At 33.1% G+C, this 22,627-nt stretch overlaps 2 protein-coding genes across 2 annotated transcripts in view; one reads left to right on the top strand and one right to left on the bottom strand.

Moving 5' to 3' along the window:
• The first annotated feature begins 2,343 nt into the window (after positions 1 to 2,343).
• LOC113045224 (ras-related protein Rab-11B-like) lies at positions 2,344 to 8,649 on the top strand. The gene is made up of 5 exons (XM_026205448.1): positions 2,344 to 2,575; positions 4,305 to 4,500; positions 5,832 to 6,025; positions 6,937 to 7,017; positions 8,172 to 8,649. The coding sequence occupies exons 1-5, from the start codon at positions 2,536 to 2,538 to the stop codon at positions 8,315 to 8,317; spliced, it is 657 nt and encodes a 218-aa protein (XP_026061233.1). The 5' UTR covers positions 2,344 to 2,535; the 3' UTR covers positions 8,318 to 8,649.
• Positions 8,650 to 13,121: 4,472 nt separating this feature from the next.
• Positions 13,122 to 22,627, bottom strand: part of LOC113045223 (phosphatidylinositol 4-phosphate 5-kinase type-1 gamma-like) — a 13,831-nt gene continuing 4,325 nt past the window's right edge. Inside the window, exons 4-14 of the mRNA XM_026205447.1 lie at positions 22,434 to 22,551; positions 21,189 to 21,341; positions 19,838 to 20,137; positions 18,468 to 18,673; positions 18,289 to 18,372; positions 16,269 to 16,317; positions 15,991 to 16,075; positions 15,762 to 15,908; positions 14,038 to 14,170; positions 13,620 to 13,655; positions 13,122 to 13,269 (exon numbers count right to left, since the gene is read on the bottom strand). Coding sequence (XP_026061232.1) covers positions 13,137 to 13,269; positions 13,620 to 13,655; positions 14,038 to 14,170; positions 15,762 to 15,908; positions 15,991 to 16,075; positions 16,269 to 16,317; positions 18,289 to 18,372; positions 18,468 to 18,673; positions 19,838 to 20,137; positions 21,189 to 21,341; positions 22,434 to 22,551 — 1,444 coding nt within the window. The 3' untranslated portion in view covers positions 13,122 to 13,136. The remainder of the gene's footprint in view (positions 13,270 to 13,619; positions 13,656 to 14,037; positions 14,171 to 15,761; positions 15,909 to 15,990; positions 16,076 to 16,268; positions 16,318 to 18,288; positions 18,373 to 18,467; positions 18,674 to 19,837; positions 20,138 to 21,188; positions 21,342 to 22,433; positions 22,552 to 22,627) is intronic.

The following is a 22,627-nucleotide window of genomic DNA, read 5'->3' as shown; positions in this document are numbered from 1 at the left end:
TGTATGCAAAAACATTAAATCCTATTATCCTTTTTAAACATTTAAAACACTGCACATTTTAAACATTCACAGAACATTCAGAATGAACGTTTTCATAACTTAATAAGGTTGGTCCATCCAGATCATTCTAATGAAACTAAATAAATAAATTTATAAAAATAAAATAAATTATAAATAAATAAATCTTTCAAAATCGTCATGATTGTGACGCTCCAGATAAAAGTCACCGACGCATAATTGTGAAAAAAGGCTTTTCCAACACTTTCTCAGCACAGTTGAGAACATGACGTACACACTGCCCCCTCTAGTGTCTGTCAGGAGAAACACACGGGTCTAATGTGCATCGAAACCCTAGTAAACAGCTGCAGTCTTTTTATGAAAAGCATAACAAGGCACAAAAAAGCGATCAGTACATCCCTGCAAAGCCTGACATATGGTATAAAAGTCTAATTTTTAAAATGCAAAAGTTAATTTAACCTTCAGACAAAATAAAAAAAAATCAAGTTTGTAATATATTTCATCCATCAGGCTTTTCTGGCTAATATAGTCTGACATAGTGAGAATATAATGGAAAAACAGCTCAGTTTTATTCAGAGACTCAAACTGAGCAAAAATACAATTTGGAGCAGATGCTGATACTTATAGGATCAAAAAGTGATGAAATTCTGATGACAGAAAATATGGAGTAGACTGTGTGTGAAAGGGTTAACAGCAAAGTTAGATCATATTGATCATTTAGAGGGCTTGTATCAAGTATGATATATTAGGATGCATAGTTTTTCTTTTTTCTAAGAGAGAAACTCTCTCGTCGTTGTTTTGCATAGAGTCATGTGACTGGATCTAAAACCAGCCTTGATTTGCATGTTACCATGGGAAGTGATGTGACTCACTCACCTCCACAACAATCATCCCATGATCTTCTGCTAAACCTCAGATGTCTTCACACTCCTTGCTCTTATAAAGACAGACTTAAATGATAAAATCAAGCACAGAACAAAGCTACACAGCAGCACATTCTGATGGACAATTCTAACATACTATGGTTACTGCAAGTTGATGAAATCATGAGTTTGATTCGAAGGGAAAAGACTAAATGTATCACTTTGGATAAAAGCATCTCCCAAACACATAAGCATCTAAGCTGCTTAAAAAAATATGAATGTTTCCAGCTAAAACTCAAACTAAAACACTAGTTTGTGCATTGAAGCTTTCTAGCTCTAGGAAAATGTTGAAACCAGATTACAAAAACCTGAATCACTAACCATATTGGTGTATGATATATTTGTCTTCTTCACACTGGTGGGAAGCTTATTCAGCAGTTATACCTCATTTCCTGTCCATACAGGTCACTGAAGGTCATCTCACATATTTCCTCCAGACCTCTGAATCCTCCAATGCTTGGCTTCCTCTCTGAGCTTCCTGATGTTCCCCATTATCTTTTAGTTATAGATTCTCCCAGGAAACTCTTCATATGCAAACAGCAGCAATAAACAGAGAGAAAGAGGGTTTCATGACCACAGACAAAAGTGCCTTTCTGCTGCATGCACACACACACACACACACACAAATAACATTAATAAAATAAACAACACATCCAGTAAAATATAAATAATGAAAATATACAAATATAAACAAAAAAGAAAACTACAAATTACATAAAAATAAATGAAAAAATACATGCATTCATAAAAAAAAAATAATTTAATCAAAAATGATAATTTGAAATGTTACATTAATGTTCATATAATGAAAAAAGTTTTAGAACATTCATACAATATTAAAGGGATAGTTATTGCATGCTCTTGCCTCTGTTTCACATAAACATGCATAATCACGAGTCATAATTTAGTTTTCTAAAGTATTCTCGTACCTGCTGTCACATGGACTAATTCACCAATGTCCTGGACCTGGGAACATTTCAGTTGCATTGCTGTCTATGAGAGGGTCAGAGAGCTCTCGGATTCCATCAAAATGTGTTCCGAAGACGAACGGGGAAAGTCTTACGGGTTTGAAACGATATGGGAGAGCAATAATGACAGAATATAATTTTTGGTGTGAATTATTCCTTTCAGAATTGTTTTTTTTTTCATTACGTAGTAGGAATGTTAGCAACATATTTAGCTGTGACGTGAGCATTAAAACTAGTTTAAAACAGAAACAGGTTTAAATCTTTTAGTTTGAATGAAAATCAATATATGACTGTAGTTGAAGAAACAGTCGATATCTCGTGATGAAAAGAACCGAGCAGCTCTTGGAGGCCCGGAGCTGCAGGAACACGACAGCGGTGTTTCCAGCGCCCTCTGGCGGCCGCGGAGCTCCAGAGCTGCGGGACTCCTCCCCTTAAATGCAGACCGAGCAGATCGCTCTTCCTGCGGTGTGTATGTGTGTGTGTGTGTGTGACAGCAGCAGCACTGGCGCATTGTGTGTCTGTAATACTCATTCGATTTATTCCCTCACACGCTGAGTTATTAATACAACCTCATCTGGTTCCCCTCTCTCTGGACGGACTGCAGGACGGAGCGGGCTTCTTAGAAAATGGCCAACAGAGATGATGAATACGATTTCTTGTTCAAAGGTAAATTCTGCATTCCATTATACAGAGCAGAGGAGTAATCATTCAAAATCCATCGATTGTTCCTGACCTATAGATCTGACAGGCTGGCGTATTTCGCGGCGGCACCCGTCTGAAATCATGGCATGCATAACAGGCTTTGAGACAGAAACGCCCGCAGAGGCTTCGAGACGCATCCACCGATCAGTAAAACATCTGTTCGCGATGGCCTGGATGCTTTCACACGGGATCCCAGGGCCTAGATGACAGATGAATATATGAAGAATAAGCTCTAGCCTCACACCGAGCTCATGTTCACAGCCGATTCAAGACTAAAAACGGCCTTGCACTGCGATCTAATGCTTTTTTTTAAAAAATATGGAATGTTGAAAGGAAACGTTCTAAGTACACGTTCTATAGTTTCAAAATGATAGAATGGAATGTTCCTCTAAAAATTTTTAAATATAAAACATGGGTGTTTTAAATGTAGAGAATGTAACATTCTAATAATGTTTCTCTAACGTTCACATAACCAAGAAGAAACGTTCTAAATACATACAAAAAAAATAAGATGATGATAATGAGGCCACGTGCTGATATTCTGTGCTGCAGCTGATTGGTTACATTGTAACTGATTGTATCACGTCACCTGATCAAAGCCTGACGCCGCAAATCTGTTACATTCCATTTTCTCCGAATCACTCGAGTGTGAGGATCAAAGTTCAGCTTGACTTCCTCGTAAAGAAGACATGAGGATATCAGGCAGCCTTCCTCAGCCTGAGCTGAAGGAAATCAATGCAAACACGCTCACAGCTTTAAAGGAACAGCTCACCTGTAAAACCCTGTAAAACCCTGCTATCCTTTAACACAGTATGAGATATGAGAGTTTTGTGTAGACTGTATGAGCCATAATGAAAGTGGAAGGGATCTGGGGGTAGACTTTGCATCTCAAATCAGTTGTATTATATTCCAGATCTTTTACTGTATGGCCACCAGATCTTGAGTAATGCGCCTTAAAAAAAAAGAAAGAGAAAGCAAGAGAGTAAGAAAGAGAACTGCAGGATGACACACAGTTCATAATAAACTTTTGGTGCACCTGTCAATCATAACTGAATTTAGAAAGTTTACGAACCCAAAATATTTTCTCAGTGGTCATTAAACCTGCATAAGATAGCATTATTCATAGTTATATTCAGGATTTGGACATATAATGTGAACTGTGATACATTTTATTTTATATTTTATAGAATATCATTGAAATGTCCTTACATTTACTTTTGATTAGTGTTAATCTTAATCACAATTAATCTCATCCAAAATAAATGTTTTTGTTTGCATAATATATGTGTGTGTGTGTGTGTACTGTGTATATTTACTATGTATATATAAATAGACACAAATACAGTATATATTTTGAAAATATTTACATGTCTATATTTATATTAATATAATCATATTATAAATTAATACATATATTTGATCTATAAAAAATAACATTTTTTTTATATATACATGCATGTGTGTGTATTTATATACACTTAATAAATATACACAGTACACACACACATATATATATCATGTAAACAATGATTTTTATTTTGGATGCGATTAATCGCGATTAATTGTTTGACAGAACTACTTTTCATCAATTGAATGTGTCCTTGATGAATATTAATTTCCGTCCCCAAACTGAATGCTAGTGTGTGTTAATATTGTGATCTCAGAGCGTCTGTTTGTCTGCTTCTGCTCTCAGTTGTTCTCATCGGAGATTCGGGCGTAGGGAAGAGTAACCTGCTGTCACGCTTCACAAGGAATGAGTTTAATCTGGAGAGCAAGAGCACGATCGGAGTGGAGTTCGCCACCAGGAGCATCCAGGTGGACGGCAAGACCATAAAAGCTCAGATCTGGGATACGGCAGGACAGGAGCGGTACAGGGCCATCACCTCTGCGTGAGTACACTCGTGCTTTAGATGGGAATTATATACACACTGTATACCATTTAGTACTGGGGTATTTACACGGTACTTCAAATAATACCGCAGTTCTACCCAGTGTTACTTTAGTATCATTGATATACTCTTATAGTTTTTATTAATATTTAAAAAAAAAAAAAAGAATATATACATATCATTTTAAAATTGTATGTTTTTTGTCATTTTTATTTAAAACAAATTATTAATTTTTTGTGCAATTTTAGGTTTTGTTTTTTCAGCACACTAAATGAAAATGTTGCTTAAAATAAATTCAAGCTTTTATTGTATTTTATTGTATTTCAGTTAAATTTTAAGGAGTTATTATTTTTTAATGATTTAATTTTAGTTAACTATAATAACCCTGGGATGCATGTTCCAACAGCACTTTTTTTTTGTAATACTTATGCAAGAAAACATGCAGAAAAAATATGCCATCGTATAAACTTATTTGCATTTGTGGCTCTTGATAAGTGAACAGATGTGGTTTTGGTTCCCCTTATGCCAGAAATAACATTTGCATCCTCCACCCCAGCCATTAAACTGTTTTTGTATCATTTTATTGTCATTTTTGAGCCATTGTATTTTTTTTATTAATGTTGGCAATGTGATCAAACCTCTATAGCAATCGCAATAATATAGCAATAGTATATATAGCAATAGTCATTTTTGTTAATTTGTTAAAATATAAATATTAGGTTTAAAACAAAATAAAGGAAACAAAAATGATTTAACTAAAATAAATAAATAAATAAATAAAACATTTTATTTATTAACTAACTGAAATAAGTTGCTAAATTAAACAAACAAAAAAATGTACCGTATTTTCCGGACTATAAGTCACACTTTTTTTCATAGTTTGGCTGGTCCTGCGACTTATAGTCAGGTGCGACTTATTTATCAAAATTAATTTGAAATGAACCAAGAGAAAACATTACCGTCTACAGCCGCCAGAGGGCGCTCTATGCTGCTCAGTTCTCCTGTAGTCTACACTGAACACATAGAGCGCCCTCTCGTGGCTGGAGACGGTAATGATTTCTCTTGGTGCTTGGTTCTAAATAAATTCAACTTATAGTCCAGTGCAACTTATATATGTTTTTTCCTCGTCATGACGTATTTTTGGACTGATGCAACTTATACTCAGGTGCGACTTATAGTCCGAAAAATACAGTACTAAGAAAATAAAATAAGAGTAAAAATAAAATGTATTTACTCAGTCAAACCAAAACTAAAACTGACCTAAAAGTGAAACTCTGGGCAATAGTAATAGTGAAGCTTGATTTGTGGTTATGGTTTTCGGAGGTCTGCAGGTATTATCGTGGCGCGGTCGGCGCGCTGCTGGTGTACGACATCGCCAAACATCTGACCTATGAGAACGTGGAGCGCTGGCTGAAAGAGCTGCGAGATCACGCCGACAACAACATCGTCATCATGCTGGTGGGGAACAAGAGCGACCTGCGGCACCTGAGAGCCGTTCCCACCGACGAGGCACGCGCTTTTGCAGGTACAGCCGACTCTAGAGACACCACACATCCATCCTCTGGAAAACTGCTGCTTTCCTTCGTCTGATAACGCAAATCTGTGAAGAAGGATTTTAGACTGTTAAAGGAATAGCTCTAACAAATATGAAAATGTGAAGTGTCTCTTCAATGGATGCTCTGCAGTGAATGGGTGCCGTCAGAATGAGAGCTCAGAAGGAAGCATCATTATGGATTATGGACTTAAATGTTAAATGGTTAATAAAAAACGTCTTAATGCTGGATTTGTTTCAGCTTTCGTCTTCTCCAGATGTTCACTGATGGACTGGATTACTTGTGGATTATTGTGATGTTTTTTTCAGCTCTCATTGTGACGGCACCCATTCACTGCAGAGCATCCATTGAAGAGACACTGATGCAATGCTACATTTCTACAAACCTGACTATTCCTTTAAAAATAATGTGTATATTTGCTCCGACGATGGTTCATAATTAAAATTTTCTTATTTAGGATAAGAAATGAACTTGAACTACATTAGTTATTTTATTAATCAGAACCAAATTAGATTAACATCAAATAGAATTAAACATCTTCATTAAACCTTTCTGATAAACACTGTTCAAAAATTGGAGAAATTAAGTTGATCAGATTTACATTGTAACAAAATATTCTACGTCTGATAAATGTGTTCTTTTGAACTTTCTATTCATCTGTGAATTCAGCTGTTTTAACTTTTAACAATATTTAGCTGTTTTAACTACTTTTCATCACATAAATGCAGCCTTGGTGAGCAGGAGAGACTTCATTCAAAAATATTAAAATTGCTGGATGCAAATAGATTTGCACAGAAATGCACTCTGCTCTTGTTTTGTGAACAGGATTCATTCTGTGTGAAGCTTTATGTTGTCATATTAAACCCCTTCTGCTTGCTTCCAGAGAAAAATAACCTGTCATTCATCGAGACGTCCGCTCTGGACTCGACTAACGTGGAGGAGGCCTTCAAGAACATCCTGACAGGTACAGACCCATCTGAAGCATCACTATCAAACGCTTCCTCGCTGGAGCAATAAACCAACTACAGCGGATCTTATGCAACCTTAAAAGTGCAGCATCTGCCATCCGGTAAAGCTGGGATCGCCTGCCAGGAATTATGGGGATTTTAGAGAGATATTTCAGACAGGGGTGTAAATATTCACAGTTAAAATCATGCGATTCCATAAACATTCTTTACTTGATGATGCAACGCAGACAAAATCTCCAGGTTTAACATTTGGCCATGATTCAGTGATTCAGTGTATTTTGATATCTTTCACAATTATTAAAAAATAAATATAAAGGTAAACTGGAGAGACAAATTTACATTTTACATTCACATACTTAAGAAATTAATGTAATACACTGAGAAGAGGGTTATTTTCATTTAAACCAAAAATACTGAAAAACATTTTTTTTAACTGAAATTAAGGTGAAAAAAAAAAAAAAAAAAAAAAAAAAAAAAAATATATATATATATATATATATATATATATATATATATATATATATATATATATATATATATATATATATATATATATCCTTTATTTTATTTAATTTTTTTAGTTTGAGTATATATATAATATGGAAAAATTTATAAAAACCAAAATACTGAAAATATATATAATATGAAGAAATACATAAAAAAGAAATAAAAACAAAATATTAAAAATATATCATATTAAGAAATAATATTAATATATAATATAAAAGTAAATTAAGTGCATGTCCATTAAAAAACCGAAACATGTTTTAAGATTTTTACTTTTTTTCTGCAGTTTTTACCCACAATTACTAAAATATATATGCTTTTTTTGTGAATGAAAAGTGGAAATATTTTTAAAAAGTCAAATGTTTTTGCATGAACCTAATGAGGTAAAATGTGGGCAGTTCATGCAAAAATGGCAATTAAATTAGAATTTTTGAAAACGAAATAATAATATAAAAAAGCAAAATTAAATAAAATTAAAATAAAAAAGTTAATAATTTTTTACAATAAAAAATACAGGTAAGATTATGTGAAAAATGTACATTAATAGGTTTATAATAACCATGACAAGTCTGTTTGACGGTGAGTTGTGCAGTCAGATTTCATTCTCTCACTCGTTCTCTCTTCGTTTCTCCTGCATCTGTAGAAATATATCGTATCGTATCACAGAAGCAGATCGCTGACCGACTGGCTCACGACGAGTCGCCGGGGAACAACGTGGTGGACATCAGCGTCCCGCCGACCACAGACGGACAGAGGGGCAACAAACTGCAGTGCTGCCAAAACCTGTAACCATGACAACCAGCCCTCAGCTGTCACTCATCTCGTCCCTCTTCGTGTCATACGCTAATGTTTCATCTGTGTAATATATGTATGTTTTTCTTTTGATAGCTTGTCCACTCACATACACACAGTATCTGACTGTGCTCTGGTTTATTAGCTGCAAGACTGTGGTTAAGAACATGAAATGCAAGTAAATATTACACGATCATAGAGATACATGGATAAAGATCGGCTCAATCTCAAGATCATGTGAGGGCATATTTCACTCCAAAAAATCTAAATATATTTTAATCATATAATTAATAATTTTACATTTGTATAAAAATTATTTCCTCTCAATTTTTTGAAAAAAAAAAAAAAAAAAAAAAAAAAAATATATATATATATATATATATATATATATATATATATGTGTGTGTGTGTGTGTGTGTGTGTGTAATTTGATCAATCAAAATACATTTTAATAATATCATTATTATTATTTTTTATTTTTTATTTTCCCCTCAAATATTTATTACAGTAATGCTAATATATATATATATATATATATATATATATATGCATTGCATACTGAGTGAAATTCATCAAAATGTCATGAAAATTATTATTTTTAATATTATGAAATACTCAAAAAAAATTCTGCATTTTTCCCCCATGAAAAAAAAAAATATATATATATATATAATATATATATATATACACACACACACACACTGTATATTGCATAAAAAATGAATGTGACTTTTTCCTGAATTTCCCTCATTAAGTTAGAGTACTGTATAACCTCACTCTTTTGTCTTGAGACTGACCTTGATCAAGCTAGTAGACAGACAGAACTAGTCGTATGCATTTAACCTTGATAAAGCTGCTAGTTGAGTCTGATATCAGAGCTTTCTATTCCTGTCTGTGTAACACTATGAGAGGAGGAAGTGATATTTACAGCAGACAGGAAGTCCCGCCTTCACAAACACATCTGTGGCTGGATTCTGGTACATCTAATAACAAACACACTCATGTGGAGACAAGTATAGTGTCAGACTTTAACAGATCAGCAACAACATCTGTTACAGCACTATTTATTTGATTTAATATGCATTTAGTTCTTTTGGAATGTTTTGTGTTTTAGTTTTTTTTATATGTGTGTGTAGGTTCATGATTTTCAAACACACCTTAATGTCTCTATGAAGTCTCATGAAAGCTGGTCTGGAGGTTCGCTGTGAGAACACACACACACAACTGTTTGTAATTATCAAGATTTTCAATTAAAAATAAAATGATGCTTAAATTGTGAATACTTACCTATTGCGTCAATTATGCATCAAAATAAATATGCACACATGAAATGATCCACTTCCTCTTTCTCCTGCATCTCTGCACAGAGCATTGCATTATGGGAAAAATAATTAAAAAGTTTTTTTCATACTGCATTGACAGTTATATTAATAATTGCTTAAAATAAGAATTAAAAAAATAAATAATTTCAATTAGAAACAAAAAACATTTAAATTCAAAATGTAACTGTATGGTGCTCCTACAATGTATAAGAAACAGCTATTATTAGTAAAATCCCATAGTTATCTAAATTGACAGCAATATGAATAAACTTTTTTAAAAAAAATGTAAAAATTTTTTTTTACATTTTTAAAAAAACGCACTTATATTATGAATATATTGTAATTTATGTTTCAATATTATATTAATCTTTTCTTTTTTATGAGTGAAATGCATTACCTGTAAGGTAAATAAATAAATAAATAAATAAATACTTTGTTTCCCAGACATCCTCTGTAGTTTCTGCAGAGATCTCAAGCTGAGCTCTGATTGGCTGAGCTCTTATCTCAGGATGAATGAGAACCTTAGACCTGCTCTAGTTTTCTCTGGCTGGGTCCTGAATGTAAATGAGTGTGTGTGTGTGTGTGTGTGTGTGTGTTTGCAGGAAGTGTGTGAGCGCTGATAAGAGCGCTCAAGAGTCTCATTCTTCAACACACAGTCTTCATAAGTACAGCTGAACGTTTGACATCAGCTATCATCACTGATAAAAGCTCCTCACAGAAGTACACAGTTTTCATTTTTTAACCTGTTAACTGCCACCCGGCCCCTCGGTGGGCACCTACGTTTACTTCACTATATTACAATTAAATCCTAACCTAATCATGACTATTAGAATGAACTATTTATCGATGGAAAGGTCCAAGACTCCTAAATAGATATTTTACCAAACTTTTTTTTATCAAAGATCAAAATAAATACTGTAATATTTTGTATAGAGAAATTGAATCCTGTTTTTAAACTTTACTTCTTTTTCTTTTCTTCAATGCATTATGTCCACAAAACAATTCCCTCAAATTCTCATTATGGTAAAGGAAAAACAATAACAACAATACACACAGTATATAAAAGTTATCCTATTACTTATGCATTAAAAAAAACTATACATTTAACTAGAAGAATGAACAATTCTAAAGCGATTTTTAAAACTTGATGCCTTTAACTTTGTGTCTACAAGACAATGTAAATGATTCCACCATAAACGTGGCCAACACTCTTTACATGTCATTTGTTTTTACCCAGAATACACTAAACGTGCTTTTAGACCCGAGTAGAAACTGATTCACTCGCACAGTATAAACCTGATTTAACTGACCAAAACCAAAAGAAAAGTCTATTTTCCATATAGTCCTTTATTGGTATGGTTTGTTTACATTTGTACATCCTCATTACCAGCTAATGATGTGTACAGACACACAGATGTTCAGTGTTAGAGACGATTCACACACAGACGAGTCTCAAAGAAAAGAGCTGCAGAAACCACAAAGACCTTCCTCAAACCAGTGACCAAAATATATTCAGTTCATACTGTACATTATACTACAAAGACTCGCCCAGAGGAACAGGAGAAATGGGATTGATTTTGATCATATTGATAGTTACAGTATCCAAATAAGGCCATTTTATCCTTTAAAACCCAAACTGAGTGTTGAAGAATGATGCAGGTTCAGTAAAAAGTATCATTCCCAACAAAAAGAAATCTGATTAAAATGGGCATTTAAAAAATGTGAAAAGTATATCCGACTGGAATTGAAAACATAAATAAAATCTTAAAACTATATGCAATTTTTAATTCCATTATTGTAATGCATTTACGAAATGAGATATTTTCACGTCAGATTATGTACATTTTAACATGCATCTATAAATTCCTGTTGTGTCCTTGATTATGATATTCAGCACATCTGAAATTAGCCTTACAAACAAACAAAAAAAGACATTAAAAAATAAAGTTTTCATAGACATCCATAAAATTACAAAGATTAAATATTAAATAAAACATTATTAAAAATGAGCCTAAAAAAGCAAGATGAAAAGTTTTTAAATGCTGAAATTTCGAGTCAGTTCCATGTTCACAAACACAGACGATCAACTGTAACATAAAACTTCAGATTTCATGTTTAATGATTAAAAACAGATTGCAGACGATGAGATTATTATAGATATTGACTATACAGATATAGCCATAAAAATATCACGTTTTCCAGCAGTATTATAAGATGCGTAAAACAAGATGCATTTATTTGAGAAGCAAAAGGATGTATTTTTCATACCTCACTGGCAATGTTAATAATTATAATAATAAATATGATTATTAAAAATAATAACTTGTAGTTATAGTAATAATAATAACTGTTTAAAATAATAAATAAAAGAAAGAATTTGGCCATAAAAAACGAACTATACAGTAAATGATAATTTTAAAGCTATAAAACTGTAACAGACATTCATAAAATTATATTGACAAAAGATCAATAAAACATGTTTTTAAGAGGAAAAATAAATTGGTAACTGTTCCTAGAAAGGAATATGTATTTTTTAAATAATATATTTATAATAACTTAATAATAATGATGATGAAAATAGCTTAATAACTATACTAAACTCTAAATTATAGCTATAACATTCTAATTAACATTCAAAAATAGTTGATAAAAGATGACAATAAATAAAACATTTATAAAAGTAAAAGGAAATATTGGAAAATGTTCCTCAAATATCCATTTTTATAATTCATATATACACACACACACGGTTTTAATTTTTAATTCTCAAGTAAATGCATCTTGTTTTAAGGATGTGTTTCACATGATATGTTTTCAATCATCTGCAGCAATTCTTTCAGTCTCTCATCTTTTTATCATATATTTTAACAGTATTCCACAGTATTAATTTCATGCAATCACGGGCAGGAGTTCATATTGCATAATGAGGACGCTCCACGCTGGACACATGTCTAGTGCATTATGGATCGTCAACAAGACGTCTGGATTCACAAACACACACTTGGTTGTTCTTGAGGGGAATCGATCAGGTAGAAGAGGAACAGGGTTTTTGTCTGGAAGGATCATCAGTGCTGAGATGAGCCGAATCCATCCTGGAGAACAGCAAAACCTCTTCAGACCCACAGAGAGACGTCTACTGAACATCCAGATTACTGACAGAGACAGAGACAGAGACAGATGTTCATGAAAACACTGCATCTGCTTTGCAAATAAGAGAAGACATTACCATCTCCAGCCGCCAGAGGGCTGTATCTGTCTTCTGTATATGTCTTCAGTGTAGACTACAGGAGAACTGAGCAGTATAGAGCGCCCTCTTGCGGCTGGAGACTGTAATGTTTTCTCTTAGTTTATTTCTCTCGGTTCATGTCAAATTAATTGTGATAAATTCGCACCTGACTATAAGTCGCAGGACCAGCCAAACTATGAAAAAAAGTGTGACTTATAGTCTGGAAAATACGATAAATGTGCTGCAGGTGTGAGATTCATATGCATGTTTACTGTAGTGATTTCTGGCAGACGTCTGGCTCCTCCTCCTCTTCCTCCTCATCTTCTCTCTCTCTCTTCACCTCCACCTGCACAGTGATGGTCTGCTGCTCTTCCTCATGCACATCCACCACCTCATGTGTCCTGCCAAAACAAGCACATTTAGATAGAAAAACCCACACACACACACACAAAAAATCTTCTTACTCAGTTTTTGTTTTTTTTTGTTTCCCAGTACAAATATTTAAACATTCTCACATAAAAATACATTTAAATGAGAAACAAAATCTTAGAAAAAATTATGAAAATTAAGTGAGTTTATGCTTGATTTTTTTTTTTTTACTAGAGCCAATGGAGTCTAAATAAATAAATAAACAAACAAACAAGTAATTCAAAAGCAGAAGCCTGCCTCACATACTGAAAATAAAATGCATGCAAAGTCACAGTTCATTATGGTTTGTAAATAAAAATACAGTCATGCCAGTGAAGCTCACCTTCCCTCAGCGTCTTTCAGAGACAATGTGTGTCTTCTGGGAAAACAATAGAGAACAAAATCCAGGTGGTGAGAAAATAAACAGCCTTGCTGGCATTGTACTGCCTCATAATACACATTACAATGCATTGTATGAACTTATAAATAATTACTATTACTTACTACAATAAAATACTCGTCTATTCATTGTTACACCTTTAGAAAACACAGTTCAGATGCAACAAGGAATCTGAAAGCATTATAATGCATTTTAATTTTGGTTACAATTATTTGTGAAAATATATGATGCATTATAGGTCACATTATGAATGCCTTTATAATGCATCATACACAAAGGCTTCAAGTAAAGTGTTACTGTTGCTTCTTATTTAGTGAGTGAATATGAAGTCATGTCTGTAAACGAGGTGATTAATGTCGACCTGTAGCGCGGCTGCTCTGTGGTGTCTGACGGAGAGCATTCTGGGATTGATATAGAGGTGTTGGAGGACAGAGTTGTGGCCACAGACGCCGTGGTCGCTTCTTCGAGCGACGGAGGAGTGCAGGACTGCCGACCTGAGAACATTAATAAGCAAATACTGTTTGGTCTTTTGTGCTCAACATTCAGGTCTGGAACATGTGGAGGATGAGTAAATGATGACTCAGAATTTTCATTTTTGGGTGAACTGTCTCTTTAAGTGAACATTCCATCTTGGAACTGTGCGAACATTTTGGGAATGTTAATATTAAATATTTAAATGCTACTTTTAAATGAATATTCTGAAACTAGTAGTGAAATAAATAAAAAAATTAAAAACCTAAAAGGTTTTGGGGGAAAAGTTATATGATTAAAAATATAGAATATAATATAATCTCTGAATTCAGACGAAAAGTAATAAATGTCAGTTATAAACTCATAATTGCAATAGGCCTATAAAATCTTTGAATTCAATTAAAAAAGTAATAAATCTCGGAGTTATAATCTCGGAATCACAAGATATAATCTCTGAATTCAGAGAAAAAAGTAATAAACGTGAGCTGTAATCTCAGAATCACAAAATATAATCTGAATTCAGAGAAAAAAAAAATCACAAGATATAATCTCTGAATTCAGAGAAAAAAGTAATGAACATGAGCTGTAAACTCAGAATCAAAAAATATAATCTGAATTCAGAGAAAAAATTACAAGATATAATCTCTGAATTCAGAGAAAAAGTAATAAACGAGCTGTAATCTCAGAATCATAAAATATAATCTGAATTCAGAAAAAAAGTAATAAACGTGAGCTGTAATCTCAGAATCACAAAATATAATCTGAATTCAGAGAAAAAGTAATAAACATGAGCTGTAATCTCAGAATCATAAAATATAATCTGAATTCAGAGAAAAAATTACAAGATATAATCTTTGAATTCAGAGAAAAAAGTAATAAACGAGCTGTAATCTCAGAATCATAAAATATAATCTGAATTCAGAAAAAAAGTAATAAACGTGAGCTGTAATCTCAGAATCACAAAATATAATCTGAATTCAGAGAAAAAGTAATAAACATGAGCTGTAATCTCAGAATCATAAAATATAATCTGAATTCAGAGAAAAAATTACAAGATATAATCTTTGAATTCAGAGAAAAAAGTAATAAACGAGCTGTAATCTCAGAATCATAAAATATAATCTGAATTCAGAAAAAAAGTAATAAACGTGAGCTGTAATCTCAGAATCACAAAATATAATCTGAATTCAGAGAAAAAATTACAAGATATAATCTTTGAATTCAGAGAAAAAAGGAATAAACATGAGCTGTAATCTCAGAATCACAAAATATAATCTGAATTCAGAGAAAAAAAATCACAAGATATAATCTCTGAATTCAGAGAAAAAAGTAATAAGTGTGAGCTGTAATCTCAGAATCACAAGATATAATCTGAATTCAGAGAAAAACGTAATAAATCTGAGTTATAATCTCGGAATTGCAAGATATAATCTCTGAATTCAGAGAAAACAGTAATAAATGTGGGCTGTAATCTCAGAATTGCAATAGGCCTATATAATTTCTGAATTCAATAAAAAAAAAAAGTCAGAATTGATTCCCTGGCGCAAACTAACTTCTATGCAAAACAGTCCTTCTCAAAGGCATGCACATAAAGAAGGCAAGCAGGATAATCACCATGGTTTTCCAGCACGGGGAAGCTGCACGCTCCTCTCAGATCATAGATTTTCTCGTCTCTCTGTAAGGGAAGCTGGCTGGAGGACCAGGCCGCTCCGGGGCCGCTCAGCACCACACGGCCCTTCTTCACCGGAGAAACCTTCAGCGCTGGACAGAGCAGAATCAGACTTCTGTTAGATTACAGCGTCTCCTTCAGCTCTTATCACTACAGAGCTTCTGAGAAACTCACAAGAGCTCTTCTTGAACACAGTGCTGCTCATGAACCTGAAGAAGCGGTCAGCGTAGAAGTTCGGACGGTGGACAGAAACAGTGTCCTAAGAGATTTGTATGGGATTAATATGAAGTATGTTTTATCTGGTAAGGAGGGTCATGTACAGTAGATGTACAGTATCAGACGGGATGTGCACTAATGCTCTGAGATGGCAGACCGGAGGGTTAGGATGCATTATAAACGTTCAAGATGATGATGATGATGATGATGATGATGTATCTGTGTGGGTTTCTCACCCCGTCATGCACCAGAGCCTTCCACGTGTGTTCCAGCTTCTTTACGAGTCTGCAGAAAAACACCAACATCAGCTTCAGAGTGTCCTGAACTTAATGCAGTCTTATAAAAACTGTTACATAAGAGCATAAAACCAGCCCAAACGCTAGTGAAGATTATAAAGCCATGCGGTTCATCATCTGGAGGAGATCTCAGCAAAAGAGCACAAACACACACTAATGGAGAACCAAAGAGAAGCAGGAGAGAAAATACACAAAACAAAAATAAATTAAATTAAATTAAATACAATAGAATATTTTTTTAAATTAATCACTCCTAAATAAATAAATTAATACATTTTGCATTATTATAATTTTTTTAAATACTCACTTTTTCAATTTCGCCATAAAAAATTGCAATATTAATATTTCTTTTTTTATTTAATATATGACAAAATAAATAAATAAATAAAGGTCAGATTTACATAATGAAGAGCCTTTTTAATTAAATTTAATTATTTTAATAACAACTACAAGGCACAAGCACTGTGTGAAATATGAAATACAATTCAATATATTGCCACAATTTTACCAATAACTAAATAAATAAAACAAAGGGCCTGAATTCAGATTCCTCAAAGGTAAGCAATTTTTTTATATATATAATATATATATAATTATTTTTACAGTAATTCCAGCCACAGGACACCTGCACCATAAAACACAACTTAAAAAAGGCTTAATCGGCTTAAAACAAATATTGCCCCCCCCCAAATAAACAAATAAATACATAAACAAGTATGATAGGTTAATAGTTAATTTTAAAATATAATATTTTTAGACATCAGAATATATTTTAAAAATGTTAAATACACATTTTACTTCAATCTCCTGAATAAAATATATATTTCCTTATATAATAAAAAAAAGTGTATTTAAATGTTAAATCTTTAGCAGGTTTGATACTCATTTGGTACCTCAAATATGATGATGGAAGAAAAAAACACCTACTATAGGGGTGAAAAAATTACTTTAATCAAATAAAAAACTAAATGAATAAATTGTATTTTTACAAATCACATTTGTAGCTCTCGACATTTACCTGTGGCTATAACTTTATTATGACTCTAATTTATTTTATAGTCTCAAGCGTTCAGAAATCATGCAAAAGGAAACTAAGCAGTTTTACTATGATAAAACCATGATTTATTTTTGTAAGGGTTGTGATATGCACATCTTTTGTTGAAGAAATAGTGTCATCTATAGCAAAAAGGTGTCCAAAAATGAAAGATTAAGTGAATATTTGAATGAAATGTTTGGTCAGTAGCGTAAACAAGGATTTGATCGTCCTGTAAGTGTAACAGCAGCAATCACAGGGCATTTGTAATATAACGTACATAAATTGTTTATTTTGTATTTGCCTACATTATGTATTTTAACAGTGGTATTATTAACCAATCATTATTGCCTCATTATTCTTTTTAATATAATGCATTTTAAGTCATTTTAAAGGCAATTGATGGCTTAGGTCTGTTTTATAGCAACAACAACAAAAATATTACAGTATATTAATACTTATTTGTAAATTATTATTTGAAGTAACAAAACCATGGTTAAGTTGCAGTTACCATGGCTACAAGAACGATGATTTGTGGTGTTATTGTTAAAACCATGGGTAATTTTCGTAAGGGAACCTGAAAAAAAAAAAAAAAGCTTTCACAGGAATGTGCATGAAAGTGATAAACGGGCCTAGTTTTCACCTAAATGATTTATAATTTATTTTAATATATATATATAATGTATAATGTGTGCATTGTAGCTGACATCTACATAAACAATTACAAATGTTTTTATGACTATAAGTCATTCTCTTCAAATGCTACTGACGTTAGTAAAGTGTATAACACTATCGCATGTAACTTTAGAGACGGTCCCTAAATTTGAGACTCTTGAACATCCAACAGCCAACTTGTGATGTCATGAATCATGTGACTCTCTCTGATTCAGAGAACAGATGATTGTAAAACGGATTGTACTGTGTGACCTGTAGGACTGCAGGATGTCTATGATGCCGACGAAGAGCAGGAGTCTCTCTCCTTTCCCACTGACAGCAGGAATGCCTCCCATCCTGGAGAGAGAGAGAGAGAGAGAGAGAGACAGCAGAGAATCAGTGTGTGCTGCTGCGTCTCATCACACTCTGGATGTTAAATCAGAGACACACACGTGTCTTCGGTGTCGATGGAGTCTCCACACGCCGCTCCTCCCTGAATGGACTCCATGGCGGTGGAGTAAAGCGCTCTCTGTGCGGCCGGTCTCTTCTCATCGCTGCTGCTCTGAGATCCCTCCATCTGCTGCTCGCGCTCCGCCTGATCCAGATTATGAACCCCCAACAGCAGACTGTAGTCCATGATCTTAAAACTCTCCAACACCTGCACACACACACACACACACACACACACACACACACACACACACACACACACGCACACACACACACACACACACGCACACGCACACACACACACGCACACACACACACACACACACGCACACGCACACACACACACGCACGCACACACGCACGCACGCGCACACACACACGCACGCACACACACACGCACACACACACACACACACGCACACACACACGCACGCACACACACACACACGCACACACACACACACACGCGCACACACACACACACGCACGCACGCATGCGCACACACACACACACACACACACATTTTTACAGTGAAATGTAACAATTATAATATTTATAATAATAATAATTATTTTTATTTTTTTTTATTAATATATAGTCATATTTTATTATTAATATATAGTCATATGGTAATATAAACACAAGTTTTTGGCCAAATCATACACAGGCATGATTTTATTTTTTATATATATTTTAAATCACAATTGCAATTTTTAAACAACAATAATAGCAATAATAATAAACACATTTTTTACAGTAAAATACTAACAATAGTTATATTTATTTTGTTTTTATTTAACCATATTTATATCATTATTTAGTAGCAATAATAACGATGATAATAATAATAACAAAGAAAAAGAAAAGTGGGATTTTTTTAGTTTTTAATTGCATGTTAAATCAGAGTTGCACATTTTGAAATAAAAATAAATAATTATAATTAATTAAATGTAAATAAATAAATGAATGTTCAGATCTGCCTACTGAATAGTTTTTTATAAATTAAATAAAAAAAAATTATTATGACTATTTTATTTTACAGTGAAATATTACAATAGTAATATTTATTATTTTGTTTTTATTTAGCAATTTATGTTTATTTATTTGCAATAATAATAATAAATAATTATAATTATAATAAATAAATAAAATAATAATTATAATAAATAATTAAAATAATAATAATAATCATAATAAATAAATAAAATTAAAAATAATTTGTGTCAACATTAATTTCTCTTATGTTATAATTGCAACATTTTGACCTAAAAAATGTGTAGCCCAACAATCAAGAAAACCTGAAGATTTCATTTTAAATCCCAATTACAGTTTTAATGGTAGATATCAGAGTTGGGTTCCTCTTCCTCTCACCAGACAGTCTCTCTGGAGCGTCTTCAGCAGCGCGTTATACGTGTCCACGTCCAGCAGGAGTCCGTCCTGAACGTCCTGCATGAAGTCCAGGTCTTTAAAGGTGGGCTTGGACTTCTCGCGCTCTTTCTTGGACGCGCGGCGCTTGTACGTGGAGCCCTTCAGGTCGAACTTGAGATGCATGCGAACGATGCGCGGCAGGATGTTATTCATCACCACGATACGGATGTTCTTCCCTCCGGACTGAACGCAGTACAAACCGAAGAACTTGGGCAGCAGTGTTCGGGGATTCTGGTTCAGGTTCTGAGACACCAACAGACAGATGAGCCTCATTTAAAGATAAAACACAGTTTTTTTTGTTCAAAACAGTTTTATATCATAACAAAATTATGACTTAACAAAAAAAATGACAAATATAAAACTAATAATAAAATTAGATAAACCTGTATTTAACAATATTAAAAAAATTATACTTAATAGTAAAATTGTAACAAACTATGCATATATATATATATATATATATATATATATATATATATATATATATATATATATATATATATATATATATGTATATATATATATATATATATACAAAGACTGTACTGTATATACAGTATTGTTCTTTCAAATGTGATTAAATTTTTTCTACTTTTGGGAGTTAATCTTTTCTATTCCTAATTATGCTTATTATTTAATTATATATAATCAAGCACTGATTTGTGGCATTTAAAAATGATTAGAAAATTTTATTTCAATCATTAAATCAACTGATAACTCTCTTTATTCATTTATCTATCTTTAATTTTAAAGTTTCATTTATTTTTTTGAATTTAGATATTTAGTATTTAGTGTTTTTTTCTATTTTCATCTGTTGAATGATGTAAAAATAATTTAAAACCTTTAAAAAAACATTTTCATTATTTGAAATAAAAATAAATATATAAACGGCAGATATTTTATTTTAGAAAAAATTCTTATTTTCATTTTTTTAAAGTTACAGATAAATAAAAATAATTAATTAAAATAACTAATTAAACTACAAATAAAAACTAAAACCATGCAGACATAAAATAAGAGAAATTACTAAAACATTAACTTAAATTAAAAAAATTTCAATAAACTACATTTGCGTCTTGTTTGTGTTTGAAAGCACAAATGCATGCATTATCTAAACTACATTCCCTCACTTACTCTTAATGCTGCAACAGCTTCACATCAAATGCATTTTTAAACATTTAAAAACGTTTGGCCTGAAATGTTAAGATGCATGCTTTGAAATGTCTCCAGAAGTATGTAAGCATCCAGCTTCGTCCTGTGATCGTGCACACTAGTGTTTGTGTGTCGGGCTCACCATGTAGTATCCTGGAAGCAGCTTCTGCAGGAACTCAGCCTCTTTGTGCATCACGGTCTTCAGGATGAACTCATCGTCTCGAGTGACGTAGAAGATGGAGCCGCTGGCACCGGGGTTGGAGAGCTCGATCAGGGGCTCATTACAGAGAGAGTACTGCGACAAACACAGAGACGCTGCATTTATTCTGAAGAATGAATAAACACTGATATGATGCAGCTCTCCACTGAGTCAGGCTTTATTAATGTGCATCAACATCTACTTTTATTGCATGAAAACAACAACAACAACAAAACAGCGTCTTATGTCCACAGAAGAAAGAAAGTCACAGATTTGGTGTAGAAATAATAAACGTTACAAAGAAATGGAAAGAGACACACCAAACTAATTTTTAATTAGAAAAACTGAAACGTTTCTTGTAAAATGTGCTTCAATAATTTAAAAGCGTACAGATTTCGAACAGGGTTATTTGAATAACAGTACGATACTGTTTTAGTTTTTATTCATATTTTTTATTATTTTGTTTTTATATTCTCTGTGTTGAGTTTAATCAAGGTTAAGGTTTTAGTTAATTGGTTGTGTTTTTGTCATTCATAATTTCCTTTAAAATTAATTAATTAATCTAATTTTAGTTAACTATGAAAATCCTAGTTTGTAGCATGATAGAATATCTTTAACTGTGTGTAACATTTCTTAAAAAAAAAAGAAGAAGCAACATTAGGGCTGGAACCACACACACATACACTCACAAACACCCACTCACACACAAACACACACACACACTCACACACATGCACACTCACGCATGCACACACACAGACACTCACAAGCACACACACACACAAGCGTGCATTTGCAAGCTCACACACACACACACTCTGACACAGAAATTCTCATAGGTTTCTCATAGATGTTTTTAAACAAAGACAGAGAGCTGATGGTGATGACGCTAAATGTGACCGTGATGTAGTTTGTTCAGCTTTTCACATCAGCCAGTTATATTTAGTCTTCAAGAAAGCATATTCCTTTTAGAAAGATTAGAATGATGAACAAAACATGCAAGGATCATAGTTTTGTTGCTCACCGAGCTTATTTTCTGCAAAGGAAGAATGCTAGTGTTTTTGGTCAAGAGATAATATGTAAATAAATAAAATCTCAAAATACTAAAGACCTCCTCTGCATACAAATATGAAATAGTTATTAAAGTGTTATTAGTGAAGGAGAGGCCGTGTTTGCGGTGTGTCTCACCAGATAGTCGTCCGGTCGAATCCCGAAGAGCTCTCTGAAGTAGCGGAAAGCCACCGGAGCGTATGTTTTAAACCTGAAGTCTGGATAATGATGCGCCGGCGTCAGATTACTGCCTTCACTGAGAGACCACACACACACACACATCTGGACCAACTGACCGATGATTTCAGATTGCACTAAATAAGAGACTTCTT

The sequence above is a fragment of the Carassius auratus genome, chromosome 27 (genome assembly GCF_003368295.1).
Source record: "Carassius auratus strain Wakin chromosome 27, ASM336829v1, whole genome shotgun sequence".
NCBI classification, from domain to species: domain Eukaryota; kingdom Metazoa; phylum Chordata; class Actinopteri; order Cypriniformes; family Cyprinidae; genus Carassius; species Carassius auratus.
Note: the sequence above shows the minus strand (reverse complement) of the source record. Positions and strands in the feature narration are given on the sequence as shown.

Bases quoted from the DNA above. Each gene is read 5' to 3' on its own strand.
- LOC113045224 (XM_026205448.1), top strand. From the start codon at position 2,536: ATGGCCAACAGAGATGATGAATACGATTTCTTGTTCAAAG. The intron at 2,576-4,304 runs GTAAATTCTGCA...TTCTGCTCTCAG, and splicing joins ATACGATTTCTTGTTCAAAG to TTGTTCTCATCGGAGATTCG. The intron at 4,501-5,831 runs GTGAGTACACTC...GGAGGTCTGCAG, and splicing joins TACAGGGCCATCACCTCTGC to GTATTATCGTGGCGCGGTCG.